The sequence below is a fragment of the Triticum aestivum genome, chromosome 3A (genome assembly GCF_018294505.1).
Source record: "Triticum aestivum cultivar Chinese Spring chromosome 3A, IWGSC CS RefSeq v2.1, whole genome shotgun sequence".
Classification (NCBI taxonomy): Eukaryota; Viridiplantae; Streptophyta; class Magnoliopsida; order Poales; family Poaceae; genus Triticum; species Triticum aestivum.
The window spans coordinates 112,475,091-112,493,618 of NC_057800.1; the positions used below are offsets into that span (position 1 = coordinate 112,475,091).

The 18,528-nt window shown below is 44.9% G+C and overlaps 2 protein-coding genes across 3 annotated transcripts; both read left to right on the top strand.

The window, feature by feature from the left end:
- The first annotated feature begins 12,513 nt into the window (after positions 1–12,513).
- Positions 12,514–16,401, top strand: LOC123060580 (uncharacterized). Of its 2 annotated transcripts, none has more exons than XM_044483351.1 (5): positions 12,514–13,180; positions 15,455–15,507; positions 15,605–15,704; positions 15,902–15,928; positions 16,022–16,401. In XM_044483351.1, exons 1-5 carry the CDS (start codon positions 12,761–12,763, stop codon positions 16,181–16,183), a joined length of 762 nt encoding a protein of 253 aa, XP_044339286.1. In that variant the 5' UTR covers positions 12,514–12,760; the 3' UTR covers positions 16,184–16,401. The 2 variants fall into 2 exon arrangements, with proteins under 2 accessions (XP_044339286.1, XP_044339284.1); XM_044483349.1 differs by having other exon boundaries at positions 12,531–13,180; positions 15,830–15,928.
- Positions 16,402–16,585: 184 nt separating this feature from the next.
- LOC123060581 (phosphopantothenoylcysteine decarboxylase) lies at positions 16,586–17,519 on the top strand. Its single transcript, XM_044483352.1, has 2 exons — positions 16,586–17,051; positions 17,147–17,519. The coding sequence occupies exons 1-2, from the start codon at positions 16,707–16,709 to the stop codon at positions 17,420–17,422; spliced, it is 621 nt and encodes a 206-aa protein (XP_044339287.1). The 5' UTR covers positions 16,586–16,706; the 3' UTR covers positions 17,423–17,519.
- The last annotated feature ends 1,009 nt before the right edge of the window (positions 17,520–18,528 follow it).

Below are 18,528 nucleotides of genomic sequence, written 5' to 3' on the forward strand. Positions count from 1 at the left end.
GCCCCTTAGTGAATTTCTTGATGAAAAAATTGCCAGGGCTAGAGAAAAAGAAATTATTGAATCTGAATACGATGATGATAGTGATGATGAAAATATGACTGTTATTCCTGAAGGTTCTCTTTTTGATATGGAATCTTCTGCTGCTATTTCTGCTTGCAGAGATAGATATGAGCTTAAGAGGTTATTAATTAAATGGAACAAAGAATCACTTAGAGATAGAATGAGACCTGACCCTACTTTTGCTACTTCACCTATATGTGTTCCTGATAAAGATTATGAATTCTCTGTTGATCCTGATATAATTACTTTGGTTGAATCTGATCCGTTTTATGGCTATGAATCTGAAACTGTTGTGGCACATCTTACTAAGTTAAATGATATAGCTGCCCTGTTCACTAATGATGAGAGATCACGTTACCTCTATTTACTCAAAAATATTTCCGTTCTCATTAATGGGCAATGCTAATATATGGTTTAATTCTCTTGATCCTGGTTGTGTGCATAGTCCCCAGGATATGATTTACTACTTCTCTACTAAATATTTCCCTGCTCATAAGAAACAAGCTGCTTTGAGGGAAATATACAACTTTGTGCAAATTAAAGAAGAGAGTCTCCCATAAGCTTTGGGGAGGCTTCTCAAGTTACTTAATGCTTTGCCTGATCATCCTCTTAAGAAACCTGAAATACTTGATATCTTTTATAATGGACTAACCGATGCCTCCAGAGATTACCTGGATAGTTGTGCTGGTTCTCTTTTCAGGGAAAGAACACCAGATAAAGCTGAAATTCTATTGAATAATATGCTGACAAATGAAAATAATTGGGCACCTCCTGAGCCAGCTCCTGCTCTAATTACTGAGCCTATCCCTAAAACAACTCCGAAGAAGAGAGGTGTTTTATTTCTCAGTCCCGAAGATATGCAAGAGGAAAAGAAATCTATGAAAGAAAAAGGTATTAAAGCTGAAGACGTTAAGAATTTACCTCCTATTGAAGAAATACATGGTCTTAATTCACCGCCTGTTGAAGAAACATATGATCTTAATTATTTATTTACTGAAGAACCTCCTGATCCTGATATCCCGACACAGGTAGTAAAGGTAAATTCTCTCTATAGATATGATAAGGCTGAAGTCCCTCCTACTAAAATTGCTAGTCAGTGCTTGGATGAGTTTGATAACTTTATGTATAAGCAAGATGACTTCAATGCTTATTTTGGTAGACAATTAAAAGAAAATGCTTATATGATTAGACGTTTGGGTGATTATATGGTTGATATTAAAGGTGAACTTAAACTTGTTAGCAAACATGCTTCTATGGTTACCACCCAAGTAGAACAAGTACTTAAAGCTCAAAAAGAAGTGCTTGATGAAATGAATAGTAAGAAAAATGATTATGCTGTTAGAGTGGCTACTAGAACTAGTAGAATGACTCAGGAACCTTTGTATCCTGAAGGCCACCCTAAGAGAATCGAGCAAGATTCTCAATGAAATAATATTGATGTTCCTAGTTCTTCTAAAAATAAGAAGAAGAAAAATGATAGAACGGTGCAAACTTCTAGTGAACCTATTGCTGAACCACCTGATAATCCAAATGATATATCTATGTCTGATGCTGAAACACAATCTGGTAATGAGCATGAACCTAGTAAAAATATTAATGATGATGTTCATGATGATGCTCAACCTAGTAATGATAATGATGTAGAAATTGAACCTACTGTTGATCTTGATAACCCACAATCAAAGAATCAACGTTATGATAAAAGAGACTTTGTTGCTAGGAAACATGGTAAAGAAAGGGAACCTTGGGTTCAGAAACCCATGCCCTTTCCTCCAAAACCATCCAAGAAAAAGGATGATGAGGATTTGGAGCGCTTTGCTGAAATGATTAGGCCTATCTTTTTGTGTATGAGATTAACTGATGTGCTCAAAACAAATCCTTATGCTAAATATATGAAAGATATCATTACTAATAAAAGAAAGATACCGGAAGCTGAAATTTCCACCATGCTTGCTAATTATACTTTTAAGGGTGGAATACCAAAGAAACTCGGAGACCCCGGAGTGCCTACTATACCTTGCTCCATTAAAATAAATTATATTAAAACTGCTTTATGTGATCTTGGAGCCGGTGTTAGTGTTATGCCTCTCTCTTTATATCGTAGACTTGACTTGAATAAGCTGACACCTACTGAAATATCTTTGCAAATGGCTGATAAATCAACTGCTATACCTGTCGGTATTTGTGAGGATGTGCCCGTTGTGGTTGCAAACATTACTATTTTAACGGACTTTGTTATTCTTGATATTCCCGAGGATGATAGTATGTCTATTATTCTTGGAAGACCTTTTCTTAATAATGCAGGGGCTGTTATTGATTGCAACAAAGGCAGTGTCACTTTTCATGTTAATGGTAATGAGCATACGGTACACTTCCCGAGGAAACAACCTCAAGTTCATAGTATCAACTCTATTGGAAAAATTCCATCAATTATATTTGGAGGTTTTGAATTTCCTCTTCCTACTGTCAAAAATAAATATGATATTCTTATTATTGGGGATGTGCATATCCCCGTTGAGGTAACTTAGTGTTATTCGAAATTTCTCCGGTTTCATGATTATCGGAATGAGTTTATTAACAAGACTTGATCAACCTTGTTAGTGGATTCTTTTTTATAAGCATAAGATGGATGAAACTAGAAGCACAAACTTCTGTACCCTCTCTATATTTTCTGTTATTTATATTAAATAAAGTAAAAATAGTATTTTTCTGTTTGTTTCCTGACTTATCCGTGCAATATAAAAATATCCCGAAAATAAAAGTCCTCAAAATGCCATGCCAATTTAATATGATTTTTTCGAGAATATTTGAGGATTTACTGTGCAAAAATTACCGCGGGAGGAGCTGCCACCTGGTCACGAGGGTGGTGGGCGTGCCCCCTACCTCGTGGGCCCACAGTGGCCCTCCTCCACTTATCCCAGCACCCATCTTCTTCCTCTATCTCACACAAACCCGAAAAACCAACTCAAGCACGAGTTCCAGCCACTTTTGCTGCGATTTTCGATCTCCTTGCTCAAAGCACCTCTCTCAAAACTTCTTGGGGAGATTGTTCCTTGGTATGTGACTCCTCCATTGGTCCAATTAGTTTTGTTCTAGTACTTTATTCTTTGCAAATTTGTGCTGCATAGGTGACCATGTTCTTAAGCTTGCATGTCAAATTTATACGGTTCCAAGTAGTTCTAATGCTTGATATAGGCTCTAGGCACTTGTAGGAGTAGTTACTATCAGTTTTATTGAGTTCGGTTTACTTTTATTTTTGAAGTTGCTAAAAATTTCAGATTGTTTCAGAAAAATGATGAGGAGATTATTGAGGGGCTCATCAGGCCAAAGCTCAAAGGAAAAGGCACCTAAGCCTAAGTATAATTTGCCACGCACCACGGAGATTCGGGCGTGTGAATGGCCTTCTGAAGATTTCTTGAGAGCAGCCGGTATCTATGAAGATTTTCATGAATTGGCTCACAATGCAGGCCTCACTGCTTTCCTCCACGACCAATGTGATCAGTATCTCTTACTTACAAATACCTTTGTGCAAAACTTTTATTTTCACCCTAGGAACTCACCACCTACGGTGGAATTTCATTTATATGATGAGCCTAAGGAGATGTCACTTTTTGATTTCTGTCGGATTTGTTTAGTCCCTTTTGAGGGCAAGACAGAAGAACCACATCATGATGATGTGGCTGGGTTTATTGATAATATCACTGTAGGAGAAACCAGGAAGGTTTCCGATGCACGAATCACTAGCATACATTTTCCTGCTTTGCGTTACTTTGCATTATTTGCTAGTTGTTTAATTGGACGCGGAAATTCTGGAAACCTTAGTATCCCTGATTTAATTATTCTACTTCAAGGTTTATATAGTGATAACACTTTTAGTTTGGGCGGTATTATTGCTAGACGGTTAAATATGAACCGTACTAAGGGTCCCATCTTTGGAGGCATTTATGCTACACGCCTAGCTACACATTTTAACATACCTATTAGGCATGCTGAGAAGGAAGAAAAAGTGCTACCCCATGTTTATCTAGATTATAAAAGTATGGTGGCACATGATTTTATTGTTAAGAATAGGGCAGGGGAGCTTAGATATCAATTGTTCTTTAATAAACATCATCCTGAGACTATTACCTTGCCTGCTCCTTCTTTGTTTGATTTGACTGTAGGCACGTACCTTGTTCCGTTGACGGCTATTCACGCCTACCGGAACCCTGCACCGGTCGAGGAGCCAGAACAGGAACCACAAGATGAGCCTCCATGACAATCTGTTTATTCTTGGGATCCAGAGATGACTGTCAGCCAGTGGCGGTCAGAGTCTTCTTCTTCATCACAGTATGATCCCAACTATTCCTCTTCATCATAGTACGACCCCAACAACTATTATTATGGATATCCGCCAGGCCAGCCGTGGCCATAGACCAACTTAGGCCAAAAGCCTAAGCTTGGGGGAGTACGTATTTCTCACCGACATTACATTTATGTTCACACACACTCATTGCTAGATGTCGGTGCTCATACTTTTTCATTGTAATATCCATGCTAGTTTATTTTCTTTTTTTTGCTTTCTTCTTGTGTGTTTGTTAAACCTTAAGAAAAACCAAAAAAATTAGTAGTAGTTTATTTTTCTGCTGTAGTAGTAATAATTAAAAAGAAAACCCAAAAATATTTCCCGTTCTTCTTCTGCTTGTTGGGAGCTTTCCCGTGTAAATAGTTTTAGTTCTTTTCTTTCTTTGGGGTCGGTAGGAGAATACCATAATTAAATTGTTGAAGTGGCTCTTATATGCATTATTGTTGATTTAACCCAGAGCCTGTATTGCCTTGTCTTCTCCTGTTTATTGAATGCTCGCAGATTTCAGCTTAGTCCAATGCACGTACACTCTTATTATTATTCACACCGTTCGGTCGTGCAAGCGAAAGGCAATTATGATGATATATGATGGACTGACTGAGATAAGAAAAGCTGGTATGAACTCGACCTCTTTTGTTTTTGTAAATATGATGAGTCCCGCGTTCTTGATTCAGCTTATTATGAATAAACATGTTTGTAATGACAATTAGAGATCATAGTTGCTTGTGCCATGCTTGATTAGCTATGAGTTATAATGATTTACCTTGTATGCCAACATGCTATTGAGATGATTATGATGTGGTATGATGGGGTGGTATCCTCCTTTGAATGATTTAAGTGACTTGACTTGGCACATGTTCACGCATGTAGTTGAAATAAAATCAAAATAGCCTTCACGATATTTATGTTCATGGCGGATTATATCCTACTCATGCTTGCATCCAATGTTTATTAATTTTAATGCATGCACAAGGCTGTTGTCGCTCTCTAGTTGGTCGCTTCCCAGTCTTTTGCTAGCCTTCACTTGTACTAAGCGGGAATACTACTTGTGCATCCAATCCCTTAAACCCCAAAGTTATTCCAGATGAGTCCACTATACCTTCCTATATGCGGTATCTACCTGCCGTTCCAAGTAAATTTGTATGTGCCAAACTCTAAACCTTCAAATAAACATTCTGTTTTGTATGCTCGAATAGCTCATGTATCAACAAAGGCTGTCCTTATCTTCCGTGTTAGGCGGGTTATTCTCAAGAGGAGTGGACTCCGCTCCTCACTCACGAGAAAATGGCTGGTCACCGGGATGCCCAGTCCCATGCTTTATGCAAACTAAATCAAAATTAATTGCAAACAAAACCCCCCCTGGGACCTGATGTATGTTGGAGGCACTCGTTGTTTCGAGCAAGCCATGGATTGATGCTTGTTGGTGGAGGGGGAGTATAATCTTTACCATTCTATTTGGGAACCGCCTATAATGTGTTTAGCATGGAAGATATCGCCATCTCTTAGTTGTTACATTGACAATGAAAGTATACCGCTCAAAATACAATTTATCTCTATTTCAAAACCGAGCTCTGGCTCCTCTAAAAATCCCTGCTTCACTCTGCGAAGGGCCTATCCATTTACTTTTATGCTGAGTCATCACTCTCTTATTAAAAAGCACTAGCTGGAGAGCACAACCGTCATTTGCATTCATCACTGTTAATTTACATTGGGTGTGACTATGATTGGATCTCTTTTACCATGAATTACAATGTCTAGTCAGTCCTTGATCTTTAAAGGTGCTCTGCATTTATGTTTTGCGGTCTCAGAAAGGGCTAGCGAGATACCATCTTGTTATATCATATTATGATTGTTTTGAGAAAGTGTTGTCATCCGAGATTTATTATTATGACTTGCTAGTTGATTATGCTATTGATATGAGTAATGATGAGACCTGAGAATTATTGCAGATGTGGTTAGTTATGATCTATGCTGAAAACTTGAATGCTGGCTTGACATAGTTACAACAATAAGAGCAAACAGAGTTTGTAAAAGTTTTTCTTCCTTTCAGTTTGTCAACTGAATTGCTTGAGGACAAGCAAGGGTTTAAGCCTGGGGGAGTTGATACGTCTCCGTCGTATCTACTTTTCCAAACACTTTTGCCCTTGTTTTGGACTCTAACTTGTATGATTTGAATGGAACTAACCCGGACTGACGCTGTTTTCAGCAGAATTACCATGATGTTGTTTTATGTGCAGAAAACAAATATTCTCGGAATGACCTGAAACTCCACGGGAGGTCTTAGAAAAAATAATAAAAAATCCTCGCCAAATATGAAGTCCAGGGGGCCCACACCCTTTGCACGAGGGTGGGGGGCACCCCCCCTAGGGCGCGCCCCCCTACCTCGTGGGCCCCCTGTTGACCCTCCGACGCCAACTCCAACTCTATATATTTGCTTTCGGAGAGAAAAAAATCAGAGAGAAGAAATCATCGCGTTTTACGATACGGAGCCGCAGCCAAGCCCTAAAACCTCTCGGGGGGCTGATTTGGAGTCTGTTCGGGGCTCCGGAGAGGGGGATTCGTCACCGTCGTCATCATCAACCATCCTCCATCACCAATTTCATGATGCTCACCATCGTGCGTGAGTAATTGCATCGTAGGCTTGCTCGACGGTGATGGGTTGGATGAGATTTATCATGTAATCGAGTTAGTTTTGTTAGGGTTTGATCCCTAGTATCCATTATGTTCTGAGATTGATGTTGCTATGACTTTTCTATGCTTAATGCTTGTCAGTAGGGCCCGAGTGCCATGATTTCAGATCTGAACCTATTATGTTTTCATGAATATATGTGAGTTCTTGATCCTATCTTGCAAGGCTATAGTCACGTACTATGTGTTATGATCCGGCAACCCCGAAGTGACAATAATCGGGACCACTCCCGGTGATGATCGTAGTTTGAGGAGTTCATGTATTCACTATGTGCTAATGCTTTGTTCCGGTTCTCTATTAAAAGGATGCCTTAATATCCCTTAGTTTCCAATAGGACCCCGCTGCCACGGGAGGGTAGGACAAAAGATGTCATGCAAGTTCTTTTCCATAAGCACGTATGACTATATACGGAATACATGCCTACATTACATTGATGAACTAGAGCTAGTTCTGTGTCACCCTATGTTATGACTGTTACATGATGAACCGCATCCGGCATAATTATCCATCACTGATCCGGTGCCTACGAGTTTTCCATATACTGGTTTACGCTTATTTACTTTTCCGTTGCTACTGTTACAAGCACTACAGAATACCAAAAACATTACTTTTGCTGTCTTTACTTTTGTTGCCGCTACCACCACTATCATATTACTTTGCTACTAAACACTTTGCTGCAGATACTAAGTTTCCAGGTGTGGTTGAATTGACAACTCAGCTGCTAATACTTGAGAATATTCTTTGGCTCCCCTTGTGTCGAATCAATAAATTTGGGTTGAATACTCTACCCTCGAAAGCTGTTGCGATCCCCTATACTTGTGGGTTATCAATCTTCACCTTTCTTTTTTACACTTTTTCTTTTTGACAAGTGATACATCTCCATCGTATTTACTGTCCCAAACTCTCTTGCCCTTGTTTTGGACTCTAATTTGCATGATTTGAATGGAACTAACCCGAACTGATGTTGTTTTCAGCATAATTGCCATGGTGTTATTTTTGTGCAGAAATAAAAGTTCTCGGATTGACCTGGAAATTTACGGAGAATTTTTGTGGAATATATAAAAATACCGGCGAAAAAAGTTACCAGAGGGGGCCACCCAGAGGCCACAAGCCCTGGGGGCGCATGATACGTCCATTTTGCATCATGTTTACCTATTGTTATTTATATTGTTTTTATGTATAATAATGCTTTTTGTAGTATTTCTAATGCCTTTTCTCTTATAATATGCAAGGTACACACAAAAAGGGAGAATACAGGCAGCTGGAAATCTGGACCTGAAAAAGCTACGCCAGGCTACTTATTCTGCACAACTCCAAACGAGCCGAAACTTTACGGGGATTTTTTATGGAATATATAAGAAATATTGGAGCCAATAAGTGCCAGAGGGGGCCCACCAGGTGGGCACAACCCACCTGGGCGCGCCAGGAAGCCCAGGCGCGCCCTGGTGGGTTGTGCCCTCCTTGGCCCACCTCCGGTGCCCCTCTTCTGGTATAGAAGTCATTTTGACCTAGAAAAAAAGTAAGGAGAGGACTTTCGGGACGGAGCGTCGATGTCTCGAGGCGGAACTTGGGCAGGAGCACTTTTGCCCTCCGGCGGAGCGATTCCACAGGGGGAACTTCCCTCCTGGAGGGGGAAATCATCATCATCATCACCAACAACTCTCCCATCTTGGGGAGGGAAATCTCCATCAACATCTTAAACATCACCATCTCCTCTCAAACCCTTGTTCATATCTTGTGTTCAACCTTTGTACCAGAACTATAGATTGGTGCTTGTGGGTGACTAGTAGTGTCCACTACTGCAGGATGCTGCTAACGCGACACTACGATCAGAGACCCTTCAGAAACTGTGTGCGATGCAATAATCGCAAACGGTGGTGTATGAAAACTGTCAAAAAGGTGCAAAATGTTTGCGATGGAGGATGCATCAAACACAGTTCAGATTTTAGTTGCATGTGCGATGAAGGGCATACGGTTCAGTTCAATTAACCGTTTGTGATGAGGAGGAACAAAATAAACGGGCAGCCAGATGAAGGCGTGTGTGATACACAACATACGGTTCACTCGGATGAACTGTTTGTGATTAGGCAAAACAAAAGAAACGGGTAGCCAGATGAAGGTGTGTGTGATATACAGCATACGTTCACTCGGGTGAACTGTTTGTGATTAGGCAACACAAAAGAAACGGTCAGCCAGATCAAGGTGTGTGTGCGATATACGGCATGCGGTTCACTTGGATGAACTGTTTGCGTTGACACAAGATAACAGAAACGGTTCAACTTAACAAGACGTGTGTGTTGTGCGATGGGATTCCATACAGGACAACAACATATATATATATACACACACACTTATAAGGACATGCTTGCATAACCAAATTAAACATCCACTTACATAGGTGGCTACTACAACCATGGCATTTTCACACACCAAAGTAAACTATTACATGCATAATTATATAGGTGGCTACTACACACATGGCATTTCCACACACCAACAATAAAGTAAACTATATATTACATGCATGATTAACTAGCATAAACGATCATGTGATCATCATCTACTTCTTGTGACGCTTGCTCTGCTTGTGGCTTGATCCGGGCTCGTCGATTTTGGTAACGAGGCACTTCCTCATGTCAACAATCTGCATGTGCATCTCGTAGCATGTGTACATGCTCTTGGCCGCGAACCTGATGTGAGGTTCATCCAGTTGTCGCATCCAGGCCCCGTGCCAGGATACGGGACTTGTTCTCTGGGCATCCCGCTTCATCTTTTTGTAGTAGGGTCGATGATGGCCGAGGCGAGTTCGACCAGGGAGTCCTTCTTCGTGCTACCCCAGACCTTGATAACCACCTGATCCATAGGGATATTACCTAAAACCTCATCATGCCAAAACCCTCCATGGACATGAGGGAGTGGATGGGGGTTACCACCATCAGGGGGCAGAGGATCCTCATCTCCCCCATGCTGACCAATCAGTTCCCGAGACAAAATATATGTTGGACAGGTCCATGAGTCACCATAGCCCACATCATCAAGATTTCTCAGCACAACTAAGCTAACTGGTATGGTGTCCACATTCATAACCCTTAGCTTAACAACAACCCTTGACTTGTCCCTAGGATCTTTGTTCCATATCAGAAATCGACCATAGGGTAAAACAGTACGGCTAATGACCCCCACATCCCAGCATTCCAGAGGATAGTTCATGAGCATTATCCAGATATCATGGGTAAAAGTAATGCTACGGTAGTTCAAGCCTCTGTCCTGCCTGCTAACTCTAAGAACAGAATCCCCAATCTGAAACGGACTGAGACTGACGGCAGTATCGCGTGAGCAAGCAGTGGTAAACTGAATAAGAGCAGTGCCCATACCATAGCGAGATGTGTAGTTGATGCGCCATCCGTGCCCCTCCAGGTAGTTGGTGATCAGAGCAATGGCGCCATGAAACTCCTCTGCAGATACCTCAGGTACGAGTGTGGCGATTGCCCACTCATCGCAGACCATTGGGAGCTCACCTCCAGGCACCACATATCCACAACGAGCACGAAGAGGGCCAGGTGGGAGGATTGTAGTGCCGAGAGGAAGGTGGGGGAGAGGATTGCAAGGGAAGCAGGCCATCTCGGAGGTTGGAGCTGCGGCTGGCGGAGCAGGGGAAGCAAGACAGAGGGGAGAAGCCGAGGAGACTAGTCTTGCCAGTTGAAAGACCAAAAGATTACTATGGCTCCTAATCTTGGGAGTTTTGCTACTCCCAGCAACAACTTCATGCGTGAACCTATAGCACAACTTGAGGTTGTAGCCTAAGTATGAGATCAAACCGAACTTAGTTTCCATGGTTCAACAGGATCAATTTGGAGGCTCTACTTCTGAGGATGCTGGTATGCACCTACACAATTTCACCGAATTGTGCAACATGACACGCATAAAGGATTATGATCTTGACGCTCTGAAATTGCGTCCATTTCCTTTCTTTTTGAGAGGAAAAGCTAAGGAATGGCTTCTAGTTCTACCTAGAGGCAGTATTACTTTGCTAATTATTGCAGTAATTTTTTATCTAAGTTTTGTCCACCTAAAAAATTATGCAATTACGTTCTCAGATTACAGGTTTCAAGCAAGAAGAATGTGAGCCACTAGCGCTTGCGTGGGATAGAATGAAAAAAGCTATAAGAAACTGTCTCAATCATGGATGAAGGAATGGTTAATGCTTCATATGTTTCATAATGGCTTAAATCATATGTCAAAAACTATGTTTGATACAACCGCAGATGGAACAAGCATGGAAAAGTCCATAGAAGATGTTAAGAAACTACCATAAGGCCTTATACAATGCAAGGTGCTTGGAAAAATAAACCAGGTTTTTCTTAACCATCGGTGCTTATTTGTATAGGGCAGACGCTTAATTAGACATGTCTTCTGTAGAAATAAGCATTGGTGTTTCAGAAAAATCCGTTTTATTTTTCCGAGCACCTTCCTAAGCACCTAGCATTGTACAATGCCTAATATGCAAGCGAACCATGGCCAATGACAGGTTGAAAGAATCACCACCAAGAGGTACATTCCATAAAAAGGCTCTAGATGCCCTAAATATTTTTTTACTTCATTTTATTCGGTGAATTGATCGATATTTTGGTACATTCCATAAAAGCCAAAGCTCAAAACAGTATGAGACTAGCCACGATGGAGAGTAACATACACTAGTAACATACACATATCCCTAGACTGTTACTACTCCCTCATTTCCGGTTTATAGGGCTCGATTCAAAAATCTCACCAACTAAGATAGATGATGAGTGGTGGAATACTTATCGTAATTTGCAAAAGTACCCAATTAATGCTCTTGTTTTTCCTAAAAAAATTATGTTACCAATGTATTAGTTGCAATGCATGCATGCATAAAGTATATGCATTGGTCAATTTTCTCTTAATACTTGCATGAAATAATTTAATACACCCTGAAATCCAAACTTGTGATGGAGAACAACCAAATTAAGCCTTATAAAATAGAAAAAACTAAGATTTTGAGATAAGCTCTATAAATCGGAAAGGAAGGGGTACCTTCATAATGGATAATAACATAAGTACGGTAACATGTAAAGCCTCATTTATTAGGTTATAGACTCATATTACATTGGGACATGTGATGTTACAGTAACTAGCTAAGTTACTCAAACTACTTCTCTCTTCGTTAACTCATTGCCACATAAGTAAATTTGCTGAGTTGGACTCGATGTTACTGCTAAAATTCCTTCTGCTGTGGCTAGTTGCGGAAACCGTAAAAACCGTAAAATTGGTTCGATTCGATTTATTATCGGCACGGTTTTTCAATATAATGATTTTAAAATGCACAGAGTGAGTGGTCCACAGCCAGCCTCGACCACCACCACCTGCTCTCACCTCGCGTCTCGTGCACACGCCCCTCTCTCGAGGCTACCACTTGTTGCAATCTCAGCGGGCATCGTAGAGCACTCGAAGAGCCGAGCGAGCGAGCGAGCAGACGCTCTGGCTCTGCCGCCCGGAGACTTCAAACCCATCACTTCTTCCTCGCCTTCCTCGCACCCCCTTTCCCAGTTCCCAAGCGCGCCCTCGCACGCGAAAATAATAATTCTCGAGTCAGTGAGCCTAGCTAGGGTCGAGTCCCGGCTGGGGATGACGAGCCCTCGCCGGCGATGGACCTGCCGCTAGCCCTCGCAGCTCTAGTCCTCCTCCTCCTCGTGCTCCTCGCCGCCCCGCCGGCGGCGCTGCTCATTGCCCTCCACCTGCGCCGCCGCCGCCGCAGCCTCCGGAGGCCCCGGCCAACGCCGCCCGAGCCGGCGGCCGCGGCGCTCGAGCCGAGCGCGCCGGCCGAGGAGGACGAGGGCGGGGAGGAGAAGAGGCGGCGGCGGAGGGCGCGGCGGAAGCAGCAGCAGCAGAAGCAGGGCGGCGACGGGGCCGCCTCGCGGGCGGCGGGCGGCGGTGGGGACGGCGCGCTGCCGCCGCGGCCGCGGTTCCCGCTCGCTTCGGTGGCCGGCGCGCTGCAGCGGCGGATCACCGCGCGGTACGACGAGCTCGCGCTGGCCAGCCAGGCCCAGTCCCTCACCATTGACCAGGTTGGTGGGTGCGCCCCATGCAATGCAACCCTTCTCGGCATCCATTAGCTTCCTTGCACCAGTGTGCTGAGCGTAGGATCCCTGCTCTGCTCCGATGGCAGGTGTTGCTGTGCTACCAAATGTGGGATTGGTTTGGTGCCCTCAACAACTGTCAAAACAGATAGCCCCTACTAATGTTAGAATTGGTGCTTGTTTCGATTGCAAGCTAGTATTGGAGTTTAATGGCTTTGATTAGAGAAGTACTCCTCTCCATTCCAAATTACTTGAAGTTCTATGTTCTCTCTATTCCAAGGAAGTTTGACTTAAGTCTATGGAGAACTATATCAACATCCACAATGCGAAATTAGTTTCACTAGATTCATCATAAAACATGTTTACATACTATATATGTTCAGTGTTATAGATATTAGTATCACATTTGTCTATAGACTTGGTAAAATATAAAGAAGATTGACATAGGACAAAATTAGATTCAAATAATTTGGAATGGAGGGAGTAAGATACCAAATGGGCTCCCATTGCTAGGTAGGTGCATGCTTCATCAGTCCATCTGCGACGGGATGTCGGTGTGCTGTTGGTTCTGCTAAATGCTTTGACTTGAATTTTTACCGCCAATGATAGTTAAATTATTATGGATTTTACGATGCTACTACAATGACACTGAAACCCATTCCAAAAAAATGGGCCCAGTTTTAGTAGTGGTTAATTGTCATAACCGTCAAATTGGGCTTTTGTCAGTAACTATGGCACATAATGCTGACATCCTTTTGTAATTACAGCCTGGCGCCATTTGAGTAACTGCATTAGCAGGGAATCAGTGGTTTTGTTGCTTCGATATGTTAAGTTTAATCATACTCAAAATGAAAACCTATTATATCCTTGTTGTGTGCCAATGTACACATATGGAACTATTCTAACAAAGTGTTGTCTTCCTAATAAACAACCTCAACTGACAGTTTTATTTCTTTGATTTGGAGGGCTGTATACGCAACTTGATTGTCAGAGGCTCAATACAATAGACAAAGGAAATGAGATTTTCCATTTTGATGGATTTTGATATAGTTATAACTTTCCGTAGTGGTAATTTTCCATAAAATACACCTTCCCCCAAAGCTCAGTTACATAGTTGCAATTTGAAAGAGAGAAAGCGGGGCAAGTGCCCCCTTCCTGCCCTGTGGTCCGGTTGGGGTCATGGGTTTTCCCTCCCGCCCAGTCGCAGGTCGGATAGGCGAGCGGCAAAAGTGTGTGCGTGTGGGGGGGGGGATTTGGCGGATGTGGGCTGATTTTTAGAGCTCGCCGCCAAAAAAAATATGAGTCCGGCCGATATACGGTACCTGTTCGGGACGCTTTGTCATCCGGTACCGTATATCGGTGCTTATTTTGCGGGGAGGGCGGATTTGCGGCATCTGTTAGAGTAGCTCTTATGCAAACACGCTGCAAGCAAAGTGAAAACCCGTGGCCCCCACTAGAATACAAAATAAGACATTTTTGTGTAGAAAGTACATCTAGATCTAGCTTTATAATGTTCTTGCGATCGAGGATATCGTCGCAAACCTTCTTCTACAGATCTACAACCATGCGGGTTTCCTATCTCGTCCTCCTTGCTATTTGTGCCATCCTGTCCCGTCAGGTCCCACCTGAATCACCCCAACCATCATTGCCACTTGCTGGTGGCAGTAGGAAGAAGAGAAAAAACCTGAGGAGGAAGCAGGAGGGCATGGATCGCACAGATAAGTTGGGGGCTGTTGAGGAGGAAAAGGGGCCAACACCGAACATCTTGCTCCTCCCCCGGTTGAGTGGTCCAATGAAACAAAGGATCACTAAGGAGTATCGTCGGTTGTTTGGGGTTTTTGGTGGTATTGAAGAATTCTTTCACCAGGTTGCACACTATTTTCTTCGGTTCTGCTTTGCATCTTCAATTGATTTCAATGTGGAGGTTGGTGTGATTTGAGTGCGTTCTAAAAGAGGAACCTAAATTTTTGGTGGTTCTGTGAACTTCCATAGCTAAATTGTGCACCGGTGTGGAGTTATTGTGCAGTTTAAGTGGGGCATAGTAGAATCTGTGCGTCTAATTAGTGTTTTTAATGAGAATTTAAGGTGTTCAGTGCTATATGATTAAAGATTTACCTTTATTTGGTTAGATCATCATGGATCATACCTGTATTGGAGGGTTTGTCCATTGCAAGTTTGCAGCCGAAAACAGTATATTTTGTTATCTTCACGGCTTCGTGCCTTTTACCAATTCCTTCATGTACTTCTACCTTGTTTTTTCAGGTCCATGAGTTTCTTAAGACTCTTGTAGATGCGAGGGATGAACTACTACAAAAGTATGTGACTATTTGCATTCAGCTTTACCCTTCAGAGTTCAGACATGCATTACCCCACATGTTGTACAAACTTTCAGTAATGTGTTGTGCATCTCAGGTCTGAGAACACCCGAAGAAGCATCACAATAAGGAAGGCCATGTTATCCAACAGTCGTAACGGTAGGTCTTCACATGACCACCTTCGCTTATGTGAACAGGTGAGGCATTTGAGAAGAGAAATCCCATACCGACATCAACTAAGAAATGCTGTTAACATTCGAAGATGCAGACATGCAGTGTTTTGCCGACTTCAGCCTTTTTAATAGCTTGGGCATTGTTGTAGGTGAGTAGATTGGAATTCGAATATGAAAGACTAAAGAAAGATGCCAGCATTTACCATAATCTCCATGAGCAGCTTCAGCTGTCATCGTGCTACAAACTGGTAACGATCTTCTGTTCTGCTCACAAGCAAACACCTTTGCCCCCGTGATATGAACTGCCAGGTGTTTTGACACCAAACCTTTCACCGTGGCAGATGGAGGAGAGCAACGATGAAGCGGAGAAGAGAATTCGCGAAGGAGCCTTCGCCAAAGGGGTGCGTGATACCGCCTTCGAGGACCTGCTGGCCGTGGAGAAGAAGGACGACGCTTTCTGGCGCCGTGACGGGAAGCTGAGGTCGATCTCGGACAGCATGTAGGCAGCGAGGCAGAAGACAAGGCGATCGCACCGACTGTGTCATCTTCGTGGTCATCAGTCTAGACTGCAGCAACTAGAAACTGAATCTGTCCCTTGGAGAACTTGTGTGTGTTGAAACCATTGGCGGTGTGATCGTGCTCGTCGAGCTCTGGATCCTCCTCCTGTGTCTTGAACTCTTGAGTCGTGGCTTTCAATAAGATCTGAACTGGGCAGATCCAAGTGAAAATGTGTTGTCCTTGGGTGGTGGTGACTGATGAATGCCGCTCGATGTGATGCTGTGCCTGTTGTTGCTGCTGCTGCTGCTGCGCTCTGGATCGCTGGCGCTGGCGCTGGCGCCATTTACTGCTGTTTGTTTCTCCAGCTAACTCCGGGCCTTCTTGTCCCCCTCCTCAGTTTGCGATCTACAGATTTCGTTTCAGTGCCGCAGTTACAGTGTACTTGTTACCTCCCTTCACCTAGTGATTTCAGAGAGTTGCCTTTCCATATCCAACACGAAGAGCCATCAGAGTAATTTCACCAGGGCCATGGCCACGCGAGAGCAGCCGTCGCAGGGCGTGACGCCGGACGCTGCCGCCACTCAGCCTCGGAGGCCCCGCGTCCTGGTCGCCGCCTCCGGCAGCGTGGCGGCGATCAAGTTCGAGGTCCTGTGCCGGAGCCTCGCCGAGTGGGCCGACGTCCGGGCGGTGGCGACGGCCTCGTCCCTGCACTTCATCGACAGGGAGTCGTTCCCGAGCGGCGTCGCCCTCCTCACCGACGCCGACGAGTGGTCCGCCTGGGGGAGGATCGGCGACGAGGTCCTGCACATCGAGCTGTGCGAGTGGGCCGACGCCATGCTCATCGCGCCACTCTCGGCCAACACCCTGGCCAAGGTAGGTACTGTAAAATACCGTGGACACACCGTGGGCGTCTCGTCGCTGTCCTGCTTTGACCATTTTTTTTTCTTCTCTCGATCTGCCGCGCTCAGATCGCTGGCGGGCTGTGCGACAACCTCCTGACGTGCGTGGTGCGCGCGTGGGACTACAGCAAGCCCATCTACGTCGCGCCAGCCATGAACACCTTCATGTGGGACAACCCCTTCACCAGCCGCCATCTCGACGCCGCCGCCGGCCTCGGCGTCTCCCTCATCCCTCCGGTGACCAAGCGGCTCGCCTGCGGGGACTACGGCAACGGCGCCATGGCAGAGCCCGCCGAGATCTGCAGGACCCTCAGGCTCTTCTTCGGTTCACAAGAACCATTCTGAAAGACTTGCTCACTCTGTTTGCCTGCTGTACGAGATAGGTGTATCCGCAAACACTTCCTCTTCTATCAAACGCTTACAATGTGGTGATCGTGCTCCATGGTGTGTCTCTCGTCGTCCATTTCGCTGTACAAATCGTCGAGCACCCTGAAGATCTCCTCAGCTCCGGGCATCGACGGCGGCACACTGCCGGCCACGAAGGCGAACACCTTGTTCTTCACCTCGATCCAGCTCTGCCCGGGGCTCTTCCTCAAGCCGGCCTCTCTCGTCATCACCCTCACCCTCTTGGACTCGTCCCACATCCCGCACGCGGCGTACAGGTTCGTGATCAGCGTGTGGTTGCCGGTGGTCTCCGCGCCGGCCTGCAGAACCTTCGCGATGGTGGCTTCGGCCATGGCTGCGTCCCCATGGATCCTGCACGAGTTGAGCAGCGCTCCCCACACGCACAGGTCGGCTCCCACCGGCATCGTCTCGATGAGCTCAGACGCGTCCTTGAGCAAGCCGGCACGGCCCAGGAGGTCGACCATGCACGTGTAGTGCTCCATGGATGGGGAAATCCTGTGCTCCAGTATCATCTGATCAAACAGACGGCGGCCCTCCGACACGCGCCCTGCGTGGCTGCACGCCGACAGAACGGCGACGAAGGTGACGCCGTCAGGATCGACCTTAGCTTCGGCCATGTCTGCGAACACTGCAAGGGCGTCGTCGCACAGGCCGTGCATCCCGTAGCTGGCCAACATGGAGTTCCAGGAGACCAGGTCCCTGCTCTTCATACCGTCGAACACCGTGCGTGCGTAGGCCACTCTCCCGCACTTGGCGTACATGTTGATGAGCCCGTTCGCGACGAGCGAGTGCCGGTCGAGCATGGATCTGATCGCGCCGGCATGGACCTCCCGACCCAACCGCACCGCCAGTAGCTCGGCGCAGGCTGAGAGAACGGTGGCTAAGGTCACCACGTTCGGCGAAAGCCATCGCCGTTGCATCCGCCGGAACAGCTCCAGTGCGCGCTCATTGTCACCGGACGACGCGAAGCCGCCAATGACAGCGCTCCAGCTCACCACATTGGGCGCAGCCATGCCGCCACGCTGCTCCATCCGGACGAGCACGTC

What these genes read in the sequence shown, in the direction of transcription:
- LOC123060580 (XM_044483349.1), top strand. Translation starts at nt 12,761, where the DNA reads ATGGACCTGCCGCTAGCCCTCGCAGCTCTAGTCCTCCTCCTCCTCGTG. An exon ending in AGTCCCTCACCATTGACCAG is followed by an intron (nt 13,181 to 15,454) that starts GTTGGTGGGTGC and finishes TTGTTTTTTCAG; the next exon opens with GTCCATGAGTTTCTTAAGAC. An exon ending in ACCTTCGCTTATGTGAACAG is followed by an intron (nt 15,705 to 15,829) that starts GTGAGGCATTTG and finishes GCATTGTTGTAG; the next exon opens with GTGAGTAGATTGGAATTCGA.
- LOC123060581 (XM_044483352.1), top strand. Translation starts at nt 16,707, where the DNA reads ATGGCCACGCGAGAGCAGCCGTCGCAGGGCGTGACGCCGGACGCTGCC. An exon ending in CGGCCAACACCCTGGCCAAG is followed by an intron (nt 17,052 to 17,146) that starts GTAGGTACTGTA and finishes TGCCGCGCTCAG; the next exon opens with ATCGCTGGCGGGCTGTGCGA.